The 12,306-nt window shown below is 37.4% G+C and overlaps 1 protein-coding gene and 1 long non-coding RNA gene across 5 annotated transcripts; both read right to left on the minus strand.

Moving 5' to 3' along the window:
• Nucleotides 1–3,391: 3,391 nt before the first annotated feature.
• Nucleotides 3,392–7,652, minus strand: LOC145770422 (uncharacterized). The gene is made up of 3 exons (XR_014289151.1): nt 5,412–7,652; nt 4,398–4,510; nt 3,392–3,904 (listed from the first exon to the last, which is right to left on the minus strand). It is a non-coding gene; the product is annotated as an uncharacterized LOC145770422 (long non-coding RNA).
• Nucleotides 7,653–8,718: 1,066 nt separating this feature from the next.
• LOC145770816 (uncharacterized) lies at nt 8,719–11,515 on the minus strand. Of its 4 annotated transcripts, none has more exons than XM_082582547.1 (4): nt 10,515–11,304; nt 9,868–9,997; nt 9,090–9,226; nt 8,719–8,753 (listed from the first exon to the last, which is right to left on the minus strand). In XM_082582547.1, the coding sequence occupies exons 1-4, from the start codon at nt 10,521–10,523 to the stop codon at nt 8,733–8,735; spliced, it is 297 nt and encodes a 98-aa protein (XP_082438673.1). In that variant the 5' UTR covers nt 10,524–11,304; the 3' UTR covers nt 8,719–8,732. The 4 variants fall into 4 exon arrangements, with proteins under 4 accessions (XP_082438673.1, XP_082438669.1, XP_082438671.1 ...); XM_082582543.1 differs by lacking the exon at nt 8,719–8,753 and adding an exon at nt 11,429–11,515 and having other exon boundaries at nt 9,001–9,226; nt 10,515–10,767; XM_082582545.1 differs by lacking the exon at nt 8,719–8,753 and adding an exon at nt 10,203–10,286 and having other exon boundaries at nt 9,001–9,226; nt 10,515–11,309.
• Nucleotides 11,516–12,306: the final 791 nt, after the last annotated feature.

A 12,306-nucleotide genomic window follows, 5' to 3' on the forward strand; every position in this document is an offset into this window, starting at 1 on the left:
CGATGTAAAAGCGGCAATGATAATTAGGCTACGATACCCGATAATTTAAAAAAAAAAATAAAAAAATCGCCGAATAAGGAACTCGCCGAAAAGCGCTCTCGCCAAATTGGACTCGCCGAATCGGACTCGTCGAATAGTAGCAGACCCCTCTTTGGAGTACAGTACCAAGGCTCTTACTACTCAGCTATATAGTCGGCAATTAAATAGTTTGGAGTTATGTTACTCTTACTGTGCTTGCATGTAGTTATGATTGTCAATTGCATTGATCAAGCAGCTTTTTAAAATAAGTTAGTGTGGGGTTTTGGTTTGGTTTTGAATGTTTATCCTCAAGCTGAGGCAACACTAAAATGCGGAAATGCGGAACGCGGAAATAAGCCGGGCGTGAAATGGCGTATTGTTCGCAGAAGTACCGTAGCGATTTAATGCCGATGTAGAAAATGCGGAAATACGATCTTGGCGTCCATATTGTTTAACATAGCGATAACTTCATCATGAAAGAATGAAATGTTGGGTCATTCCATGCCATTTCACCAGGCTGACAACCCACCCTCTGAAAATTTATTCATATTTAAAAGTTATTTCCTACCATCATTCCTGACCACAAAACTGAAAATTTTATCTTGATATCTTATTTGGTTTAGTCACAGTGTCATTTTGAAAATCGGTACCTCATGCAAAAAAGGGGGTAAATTATTGCATTTTCGGAAATCCAAAAATGTCATTTTTGCTCACTTACAACTAATATAAGAATAAATTTTAGTCAGTAAGATTGTTTCAGTTCAGTTGTTTTTTTTTATTTCTGACCATCATATCAAAACAATACACATCAACATAGCAAAGGTCAAGAAAAAGGTAGAAGCGACAAAACGCGAACGTTAAAACGTGCTTGTGATCGAAGTAAGTTATTGAGTTGAAAAAAATTTGGCACGGTCGCAACACCTTCAGAAAAATTTAAGATATAAAGGGAAAATAAAAAAATAAAAAATGTTACAAAACAAATAAACATATATAGGCTAAAACTTTATTAACCTACATAACTTTAGCTGATATATTGAAGATTTGTATGGACAGTTGCTATGAAGATCGGCCATGGTGCGTTATCAAGAGTGCTGATGGTCGTAAGGGGAACACGTCTTGATGCGTTTAGCTCATAGCAAAGAGCAAGGCAGGCAAAGAAAACCCCACAAAGAAATCCTACCACGGCAAAGCCATTTCAAGCGCAACGCACCAGGCCTTGCACGACTCACAAAATAGATAGGCTACCCAGCAAACATTGTACTTCGGCCCAACGTAGTGTGACAGTTGGTAAAATAATGCTCCTCCGTTGGCACTACGTTGTGGCCGAAGTTGACCCAACGTATCTTGCACCATTCGTCGCAGTTGGGACAACTTCTTTAAAATATATGGGCCAACGTTATCCCAACTCTGCACCCAACGTAGTTAATCGTTGGTACCCTACGATGGCCCAACGTATTTTGCACCATTCGTCGCAGTTGGGACAACTTCTTTAAAATATTTGGGCCAACGTTATCCCAACTCTACACCCAACGTAGTTAATCGTTGGTACCCTACGATGGCCCAACGTATTTTGCACCATTCGTCGCAGTTGAGCCGACTTATTTTAAAATCTTTGGGCCTACGTAATCCCAACTCTACTGCCAACGTAGTTCATCGTTGGTACCTACGCTGGCCAAACGCACTTTGCACCTTTCGTCGCAGTTGGCCATACATATTTTGCACTAATCGTTGTAGTTGAGCAACGTTGGTTAAACTTAACCTGCAATTTAAAGTTGACACTGTCCTGATGATCCATATGCCAATACGATGATCATCTTCTTATACTGAGCAAATTTAAGTCAATGATGTAAACAAACGTAAAGTTGTTGAAAAATACATTTATTCGAATGGTAAAATGCACCACCCATGCACAATTCACAGCTACGACAAGCATAGCCGTACGAGACCAAACCACTTTGGGGGGGCAGAAAGTAAATTTGCCCAAATGTGCACGCTCTTATAGAAATTGCCCAACTATAATGTATGCGGTGCATGATAACAGTGAAAAAGTAACATAACAAGATCACCAGTAGTGGCGTAGCCAGTAATTTTGAAAGGGCGGGTTTTGAGGGCGTGTTTCGCTTATGAGGACACCCAGCAGTGGGGGGGTCTGGGGGGCTTCCCCCAGAAAATTTTGAAAAATTACTTTGAATTTGGTGCATTCTGAGAGCATTTTCAACAAAAATGTGGTTATGAATATTCCTGTAAAATGGTGCTGTCCGGTGGCATAGCAAAAGGATAAGATCATGTCTTCTTCGGTATTTTTCAGAAATAAAACTACAATTCTCTATGTTTTCTTGTTGCTAATTCCTGGCTGAGATATTTGAATGCTTGGTAATGGCAAAACTCGCTCTTTGCAATAGGCTCAGGGTGACCATGCGGATTCAGAAAAAAGTACATAATTATAGAGAAATTATAATTAAATGTAATAAAACACAGACATACTACTTCTGTTCAAATAAACTTTGTTCAATCAATTAAAGTACTGTAGTTTTGATGATACGAATTTTAGTACAAAAATAAAAAGGTCTGGCAGCACTACTTCTAAAAATATAGTTAGGCTAGGTAATTTGATGACAAAAATAACTAAGTTTAATATATTCTAAGTTTGCATACAGACGGTGACGTAGGATTCAAAGAACCCAATTAGCCTAACAGTTCGTATTTACATTGATTCAATGTCTGAATATTGAATAATATTCAATCATCGGATTTGCAGAAGGCGTCGTTGGATTTTAAAAAAATCTCCGAATAGGAAACTCGCCGAAAAAGGCTCTGGCCGAATAGGGAACTCGCCGAATAGTAGCAGAACCTTTTTATAAAAGTAACCAAACAAAGCTAAGCAACACCTTAACATTACAGTACTTTTAACAGGTATAACATGTTTTTGTTAAATGTTGTAGTGGTGTTGCTTAGCTATGTCCATTTATGGTTGAAAAAGTACTGTGGCCTCCCCACCTGAATTGTTTTGTAAAAGTACCGGTAGGCTATTCACCAGATTTATATAAATTCATATTTTGTAGTTGCCCAAATCAAGATGATGCATTTATGGATATTATGAAAAAAATTAAAGACTTTGTAAATTTTGATGCGAGGCAACTGCATCATGCCAATTTGGGCAGTTTTATAAATAGATTATGATCAGATAATTTCATATTTTTTGTTGCCTAAATCTAAACTTTACAGTTATGTAAATGGGAAAAATTAATGAATTTGTTCATTTTGGGGAAACTGCCTCACACTAATTTGGGCAGTTGCATAAACAGACAGACTAATCAGTTTCATCAAATAATTTCATGTTTTTAGCTGCCCAAATCAACACGATGCATTTGTGAAAATTAATAAAATTAGCTATATAGCAAATTTTGTGTTTTGATTTGGGCAGTTTTACAAAAGTATTAGAGACATATTTTGGTGGCTGCCCAAATTGGCATGATGCAGTTGGTTAAATGCATTTCATACTATAGTTTGATCACCATGCAATACAATACATCAGTACGGATGTGCCAAATGAAAATTTTGCGGCACATTTCTTGTGCAAATAAGAGGCTGTACTTAGTTTGATAGGTAAAAGATATTAATTTATAGTTTTTCTTAATTCATGCAAATTTGTAGCTTTTTATATAGCAATTTTTGCCCTAATAATTTTAAGATTTTGCCCGGATTCGCGACGTTTTGAAACAACAGGGGGGGCGGCTGCCCCCCCTGCCCCCCTGGCTCGTACGGCTATGACGACAAGACATGCACAAAAGTCTAAAAACACAGTGGACTGAGGTACTTCATGCCTCATCAGAAGACTGCGCCTGGATGTAACAACGTGATCTGTGGCGGCCTCAAACGCAAGTACCTATAAAACAATATGCAACATATGTAAAGAAAATATACTGTACAGTGCAAATTAGATCGTGTTTACAGCACCGCGAAAGAACAGACTCTAATTGCTACATATCTCATGGATATGTGTATGCAACACCCGGTTATTTTACAATAACAAGCATTTTTTTAATACATCCTAACATTCCTCAGTATGTTTTAATTCTGTAATTCGTAGCCTATACGATGGGGTGGGGAATGGGTATACTGTTATGTTCTATTAACCTCTAACATTAATGCACATTCGTTAATCGTGTTAATGTAGTTTGCCTTCTCTAACCAGTGCAAATTATTATTGTTATCGTTTGATAGATCTTCGAAGTCAAGTCTTAAAATGTGTGCATATTTCTTGAAGTTCTGTTCCAGTAATAAACTAATCGCTGGTTTAGTAAATAAAAATGCTTTTATTGCCCTTATTGAGAGAATAGTAACGATTTGTCAGTGACAGAGAGAACAAATGAACATACCCGCAGTACTTTTTTAGCAAGACGTTTAAGCCGGCCCCCATCGCGGTCTTCCCACGTCAGTTTGTGGTCGAGTTCTTGTAGAGTGCATGATTTCGTATTGCTCTGGACAACATCTATAAGTAAAGCAGTTTTGTAAACAAATAATGTTACATCGATTTTTATTTTGACACAATCATCTACAGCAGTGGCCAGCGGCTCTTAACCTGTGTGTAATTACTCAATCTGGGGAGGTTTGAGGTCTTCCAGAGGGCAATGAGCAGGACAGTGCAAATTATTACCAATTTTTAATCAAACTTAAATCATTGTTGGGTTTGGCTATTCTATTCAATTGATTGCCAAAGACTAATAAAATTGGTACGAATGGAATTAATTTTATGCTGCTGTTTGGAAGTCTTCACGAGAAGATGCAGAACAGTGTGTTCTTGTCGAAGGTTGCTTATTTGTGCGACTTTTTCTCTGACATAAACGCCTTGAACTGCTTGCAGGGCAAATGGACAAGGTTATGGGATTTAATAGACAAATAATAGATTTAAGATGCCCATTGCCCACCATGCTTAAGTGGGGTAACGGGTCAGAAAAGGTTAAGAACGTTGCTCTACAGTCTGTTTCACGTGCGTGGCACGAACATCAGGAGAGCTGTAATGAAAATAAAAGCGAGGACATCACCATAAACATAGCCGCCGAACCCGGGAAGGTCGGCCTTCCGGAGCTTTTCGCAGAGAAGGCCACCCTTCCCTGCGAAATCGGCCAGATCAATTTTCTAATCTCATCTTTTTTATTGCACACGAGTAAACAGCAGGTGTTTTTCAACTGGATCTAGACTGAGGCATTAATCAGGGATAGTAAACAGCAAATTGACAAAAAGGATTACGAAAAAGGTAAACTTCAGATGCTGTAAAACTTATATCCAAGGTTGTTATTTCATTGAAAATTAATCATGAACAGTAAGTATTCTTTCTGGAGACGATATCATACCAACAAAAGGTGAATACAAAACTTAAACAAACTACTTACCTTAACCATGTTCTTTAAGTTTTGCATGGAATCAAAAGAAAACTTTTTCTCTCCACTTAATTTATTTTTCCCCTTCCCTGTCCGCGAGACGTAACTTGCGACTTCGTTTAACAGCACCTGAGGCATCAATCGATTAACCGTGTCGTATAGGCTTCTTCCTCCGGGTCTGCTACTATTCGGCGAGTCCGATTCGGCGAGTCCGATTCGACTAGTCCGATTCGGCGAGTTCCCTATTCGGCGAGAGCCTTTTTCGGCGAGTGCCCTATTCGGCGAGTTTTTGAAATTTGTGAAAGAAAATTATCGGATACCGTAGCCTAATTACAATTGCCGTTTTTACATCGTTTTAACGTCGCTAAACGTTGAAATCGTGCAGAAAGGAATAAAAATAAAATGTTTAAACTATTAAATTACAATTCGTCATGTCAGTTCAGTTGTTTTTATTTCTGACCATCATATGAAAAACAATACACGTCAACATAGCAAAGGTGTAGAAAAAGGTAGAAGCGACAAAACACGAACGTTGAAACGTGCTTGTGACCGAAGTAAGTTATTGAGTTGAAAGAAACATACACGCCGACTTCCGGGGGGCGGCGCCCCAAAACAGCAGCTGATCGCATGGCTTTCTCATACGGTATGGAAGTTTCAAAGTAGATGGTAGAGTAACTTGCACTGCTGGAATAGTCACGTAACTATTCACTGCAATATTAAGTAAACCAGCTAAATTAGACGCGCTATTTTCAACGAGGTCTTCCCGCTGTGAGACAATTATGATTCAACAGAACGCATTGTTTTCTTCGCAATGTGTGAGAATTAAATCGAAAACCGATAAAAGAAAAGGTGTTTAATGGTCTTGGTCGCAGATATTGCCTGCATTAACGACGTCTCTTACCGCTATTATCACCTAGCTAACCTGACATCATTGTTTTATGCGACCGCTAAGGTTTGACATCGACTTCAACGATCATGGAATGTTACGTTATAAAAGAACGATTATATCCTACACGCAAAAATAAAAAAATGATTTCCTCTTTCTGTTTTGTCTCGTGAGCTTTGCATATTGCTCAACAAGTGCATAAAGTTTAGAATTGACAAGAAATAATTGAATTTGAAAATTAAGTTTGAATCACTGCAAATAAACGTATTCAAAAGTTTTACTTAGGCCGACGCGATTTCACACTCCGTAATCTACGTCGACAATGATTTTTAGTGCGTTCATTTTGAAAATTGCCGAGCTGGAGACAACAGCTTGTCCCGTGTTAGTTGAACTTGTCTTTTTGAGGTGAAAATCACTTGCGAACATCTCGACCTTTACTCGAGTATAGCCTACTGTATTCAATAAAAGACTATAAAGACTTTCGATAAAAAACAGAAGAGAAAACACTTCGCCGTTGTCAACGCTTTGAAAGTAATTAGCGAAACGAGGTTAATAAAACTGATAGCGGGTTTTCACTCTGCTTGAGATCATGATTTTTTGCGTTTTATTTGGATAACTTCACTGTCTTGATCGTTGTTATTCACTCGCACGAAAAGGAAATGAATCGGCTTGTTTTCCAACAGTTCCAATTATGAGCTAACAATATCAAAATTTTTACGACTAGGCGTACTGCATGCGTAAAACTAATCCTTTCAAGCAGCGCTTCTAATAAATTCGGTTTGCGACCTATTTGTTAATATAAACACGACACTTAGCTTAATCAAAGACTATTTTAATTGAGTAAAATAGCGTTATGGTTATGAAGGTTTTTTGAAAAGTCGGCGCCTATGGAAAGAAATTTGGCACGGTCGCAACACCTTCAGAAAAATTTAAGATATGAAGGGAAAATAAAATAAAGAAAATGTTACAAAAAAAAATAAAATAAATTTTGTTTATGTCTATAAGTTAGTACTTTTGAATAGTTAAAATGATTAGTTTGGATCAACAAATGTGTGGCCTACAGCTTGGATTGAAAGGAAATTATCGGGTACCGTAGCCTAGTTATCCCGACCAGCAAAAATTTGTTCTAAGAACACAGTTCATTTTTACATTGTAGTAACAGAATGAAAAGGCTAACCAAATGTGTGGCCTATCGTGTTAACGTCGCTAAACGTTGAAATCTTGTAGAAAAGGGAACATTTGCTGACTAGGATACTTTGAAACTGAGAAACATTCACAGAAGCCTTTCGATTTGTTCCAAGAACCCAGTTAGCCTAACAGTTCATTTTTACATTGTAGTAACAGAATAAAAAGGCTAACCAAATGTGTGGCCTACTGTAGGCTGCCTACAGCTTGGATTGAAAGGGAATTATCGGGTGCCGTAGCCCAGTTATCCCGACCAGCAAAAATTGCCGTTTTTACATCGCTTTAACGTCGCTAAATGTTGAAATCGTGTAGAAAAGAGAACTTTGCTGACTAGGATACGTTGAAGCTGAGAAACATTCACAGAAGCCTTTCGAATTGTTCCAAGAACCCATTTAGCCTAACATTTCATTTGTACATTGATTCAACGTCTGAATACATTATCTTAAAAATGCAACGTATCATAGGGCTTCTGTGAATGTTTCTCAGTTTCAACGTATCCTAGTCAGCAAAAGCACCCTTTTCTACACGATTTCAACGTTTAGCAACGTTAAAACGATAGGCCACACATTTGGTTAGCCTTTTTATTCTGTTACTACAATGTAAAAATGAACTGTTAGGCTAACTGGGTTCTTGGAACAAATTTTTGCTGGTCGGGATAGCTAGGCTACGGTACCCGATAATTTCCTTTCAATCTAAGCTGTAGGTCACACATTTGTTGATCCAAACTAATCATTTTAACTATTCAAAAGTACTAACTTATAGACATAAACATGATTTTTTTTGTAACATTGTCTTTGTTTTATTTTCCCTTCATATGTTAAATTTTTCTGAAGGTGTTGCGACCGTGCCAAATTTCTTTCAACTCAATAACTTACTTCGGTCACAAGCACGTTTTAACTTCGCGTTTTGTCGCTTCTACCTTTTTCTCGACCTTTGCTATGTTGACGTGTATTGTTTTTGATATGATGGTTAAAAATAAAAATAACTGAACTGACATGACGAATTTTAATTTAATAGTTCAAACATTTTATTTTTATTCCTTTCTGCACGATTTCAACGTTTAGCGACGTTAAAACGATGTAAAAACGGCAATTGTAATTAGGCTACTGTACCCGATAATTTCATTTTAAAAATTTCAAAAACTCGCCGAATAGGGCACTCGCCGAAAAAGGCTCTCGCCGAATAGGGAACTCGCCGAATCGGACTAGTCGAATCGGACTCGCCGAATCGGACTCGCCGAAACGGGCCATTCCGTCTTCCTCCTATACGACACAGTGTTTGAACTGCAATAGAACAGATGGATGTTGAAATGCATAAGCCGAGATCGTTAAAACAGCCCCATCAAACAGTCGCGGTGCGTACCAGGCTACCAGCGTACAATAGCATGAATTTTTTTGTATATTGGTGTGTACCATGTGATTATGTGTGATGAATTGTGCAATAAGCCTGTTGAGGCAGACATTAAATGGTTTAGAATTTATTCATTCAAGTTTAAACTCATTTTAGGCTAAATAGAAAAACTAACTCCCCACACATACAACTCATGTATTACCAAAAATGTGGGTAACTTTAGATAGGTAATGCGCAGTAAGAACTAAGAACATATCGTGTTCACTAACCACAATCTGATAGGTCTCCTCATTCTCCAGCATGCTGTTTACGGTTTTTAATTCCGCTATGGTTGTAGCAGGAAGAGTGACGTTCATTTGACGTTGCTCTGTCAGAATTGTTTGAAGATAAGTGAACACTTTTCCTTCTGTAAGCAAACGTAAATCCTGGTACAGTGAGCATCTGTATACTTAATATCTACTAGTAGTTGGGCTTAGATTTGTGCTTGTAACCCAATATTGATAACCTTAACCACAATGTCTGGTTGGCTAAACCTTGCTTTCCAATAAAAAGCACTGTTCTTACTTTTGCAATACAACCGCTGTGAGGTCAATCATGGGTTCCACTCCGATACCAAGTTTGGTCAGTTACTCGGGAGATGACAATAGGAGGGGAGACTAGATCCGGGTGAGAATCTTTTTCAAGGTGCCACACATGACGATTAGGATATATATTTAAAATGGACAAAAACACTTTAAAGTTTTCAGAAAAGAGGACAGAAAAACTAGCGACAATCAACAAACAAGGAAGAAATTTTTACAGAAGCAGATAATTCTTTATATCCGATTTATCTGGGTCAGACGTTTTCTTCAGGACTGCAGACTGTAGGGGGAAAAGCACTTTGTTTTTTAGGAGGGCAATGAAACAATGCAACAACGTAATCTGTACTAAGTGTACTAATCTGATTATGGTCTAACTTGTGTCGTATCGTAAAACCCTATAGGAAGTATTACAACAGTTAATCGCTGTTTCATGTTAACAATTATGTCAAACATTAGATAGACATACCTGTGTTTTCTCTTTTCGTGCAAAACACCTTTGGATGAAGATTGTGATTCATTGTCATCTGTTGATGACAATTCAACATCACTTCGTAATGTGTATTCTTTACACCATCTTTCAGCCCTTCGCAAGTCATCTAATATGTATATATATATCAAAATATATGTTAAAGCTTTCATAGATAAAACTAAGTCTCATTATAAGTACTAAGTTCAGGTGTCGTGAGTGGTCAGTAAAGCCCATCGCCGCATGCTTTGTATCCGGGCCGCACAGCTACTCGAGTAAGATTACTGCATCAGTAGCGAGTCACTGGCAGCACAATGTGTGAAACTTACCCTTACTTCATTCTAACACAACACAGCTAGCAAGAATGAAGTACCAATTTATCATCTTGGTGTGACTCAGTCCGAACTTGAACCCGATACCTACAAACAGAGGGTGCACATGCTAACCACTAGGCCAGACAATCGGTATAAAAATGCAGATAATTCAACTGAACAGCAGTGGACACTGGAGAATGTGCAAAATAATGGTAAATCAAGCATTTTAACACAATTTGCTATTTTATAGAAAGCATCAGAACATATATAGAGTTCGAAAATTAAACTTCAGTCATATAACATGTACCGGTAATATATTGAGATGTAGCCCACCTGTTTCATAAAGAATAGTTACACTGTATTCTGCTCAATCACTTTTAAGGGTGGCCATTGATTCCAACAAACCTTTGTAGCGCAATTTCGATGCACAAGGTGGCCATTTTGACAAATGTTTTTTATGGTTTGACCAAAGTGAACATATTACTTCCACAGGCATGTTCCGCTCTTTACAAAATTGCACAACTTGGTACCGGTACATTGCATTAGTAATTATATAACTAACACCTACAGAAAGTTCTGATATAAACTGAAACACAATATGATGTAAAGAAGTGGTTGTCAAAAGCCGGTCCGCAGAAGATCTTACTTTCTGCAAAGCTTATTTTAATATGGAGTCATTAGCATATTGTCAAATTGTGATCGTACTGTGAAACATGCACAGCTGTAAAACTGACATGTCTCTATGTAAAATTGTTTGATAATATAGGTGAACTTTTTGATGACCTAATTCTGTGCTGTTAATGATATTTTTGTGACAAATTGTGCGTAGTTTTCAAAAAATTTTGCAACACAGAAATACATAACCAAATGGGGAATTTTGTCCTTGATTTTGAAAAATTTCAAAGTCGTTGGTGACGAAAATCTAGAATTAGATAAATTTGAAGTTCCAGGATAGTCAAAGCCTGCAATAGAAATTTGCCAGAACCGGAGTTTGAGAAAGCAAAGATCTAAGTCATATATTTTTATTTGAGGAAAAAACTTGATGTTGTCCAGTGTAATAATTGTATGCACTGGCAAGTAAACACAGTGCAAACACACGCCATGTAGCTGACAACTGTTGAACTTCAAATATCACTACTTTTTGTTAAAATATATGCTCTTAAGATCTAAATCAAATATAAGCACTTTTTGTAGTATTAATAGTTTACCCTGAAGAATATATCTGAGTCAACTGAAACAAACCTTACCTGAGTTTCATTATGTGCGCTACTTGCGTTTTCCTGCACTAAGCTGCCAGCTATGAAGCTAATGCAATGTGCAAAACTGCAAATGTCAGCCAATACAAATGTCGTCACGCCGTCAGCTTTGAAGCTAATTAATGCAAATGTCCTCCATTGGGGTTTTCGCGCGTTTTTTACTATCGCACGTCACAGACAAAGTAGCTTCTGATTGGCTCGAGACACTAACAATGGCGGACATTTTTTTTAATTTTCTCAATCGAGATGGGACAAGCGCAATCTAGTTGTTATAAGATGTCTATGGTTAAAGTGCTTACCTACGAACACATGGTAAAGGGAACTGTGGTACAATTATTCAGCTTAGTGTTGTCATATTTTGTTTCAAAAATAAAATAAAAAAAACAAAAATGAACCGAGCACGCAAAAATTGCGAGATGAAACTACAGCCTTGATTTGCGAATTAGTGTTTTTGTTCAGAATTAGTGATCCTCATAGTGATGCATGATTTAGAAAAACGTTTCAATTTTTTTTTTTTCCTTAAAACAATAATGTAAAAAAATTGAGATATTACTGTAGTACATCCGCAAATAATGACGTTGGCCCAACGTTTTGTACAACTGCACACCAACATTAGCAAGACCGACTTTCTAATTCTAAGTTTTTTTGCATTTTCATTGTCCCATTACAATTGTAAAAGGAATACAATAAAGCAAACTTAAATAATTTTTCGTAGGTATTATCAATTAAAATATTTCCAAAGTTGGCAAAGTTGGCAAAATTACACTACCCTCAGCCAACCCGAACAACCGTCAGCCAACGTTGGGCCAAAGAAAAATGTTTACTGGGTATAACTTGACGACATGAAACAATGACAAAAAACAAATAAA

Source organism: Aplidium turbinatum, chromosome 5, assembly GCF_918807975.1.
Source record: "Aplidium turbinatum chromosome 5, kaAplTurb1.1, whole genome shotgun sequence".
NCBI lineage: Eukaryota > Metazoa > Chordata > Ascidiacea > Aplousobranchia > Polyclinidae > Aplidium > Aplidium turbinatum.

Excerpts from the sequence above, each read along its gene's own strand:
- LOC145770816 (XM_082582543.1), bottom strand. Across the intron at positions 9,227-9,867 it reads CACGAAAAGAGAAAACACAG|AAGGAAAAGTGTTCACTTAT; the intron begins GTATGTCTATCT and ends GTTTGCTTACAG.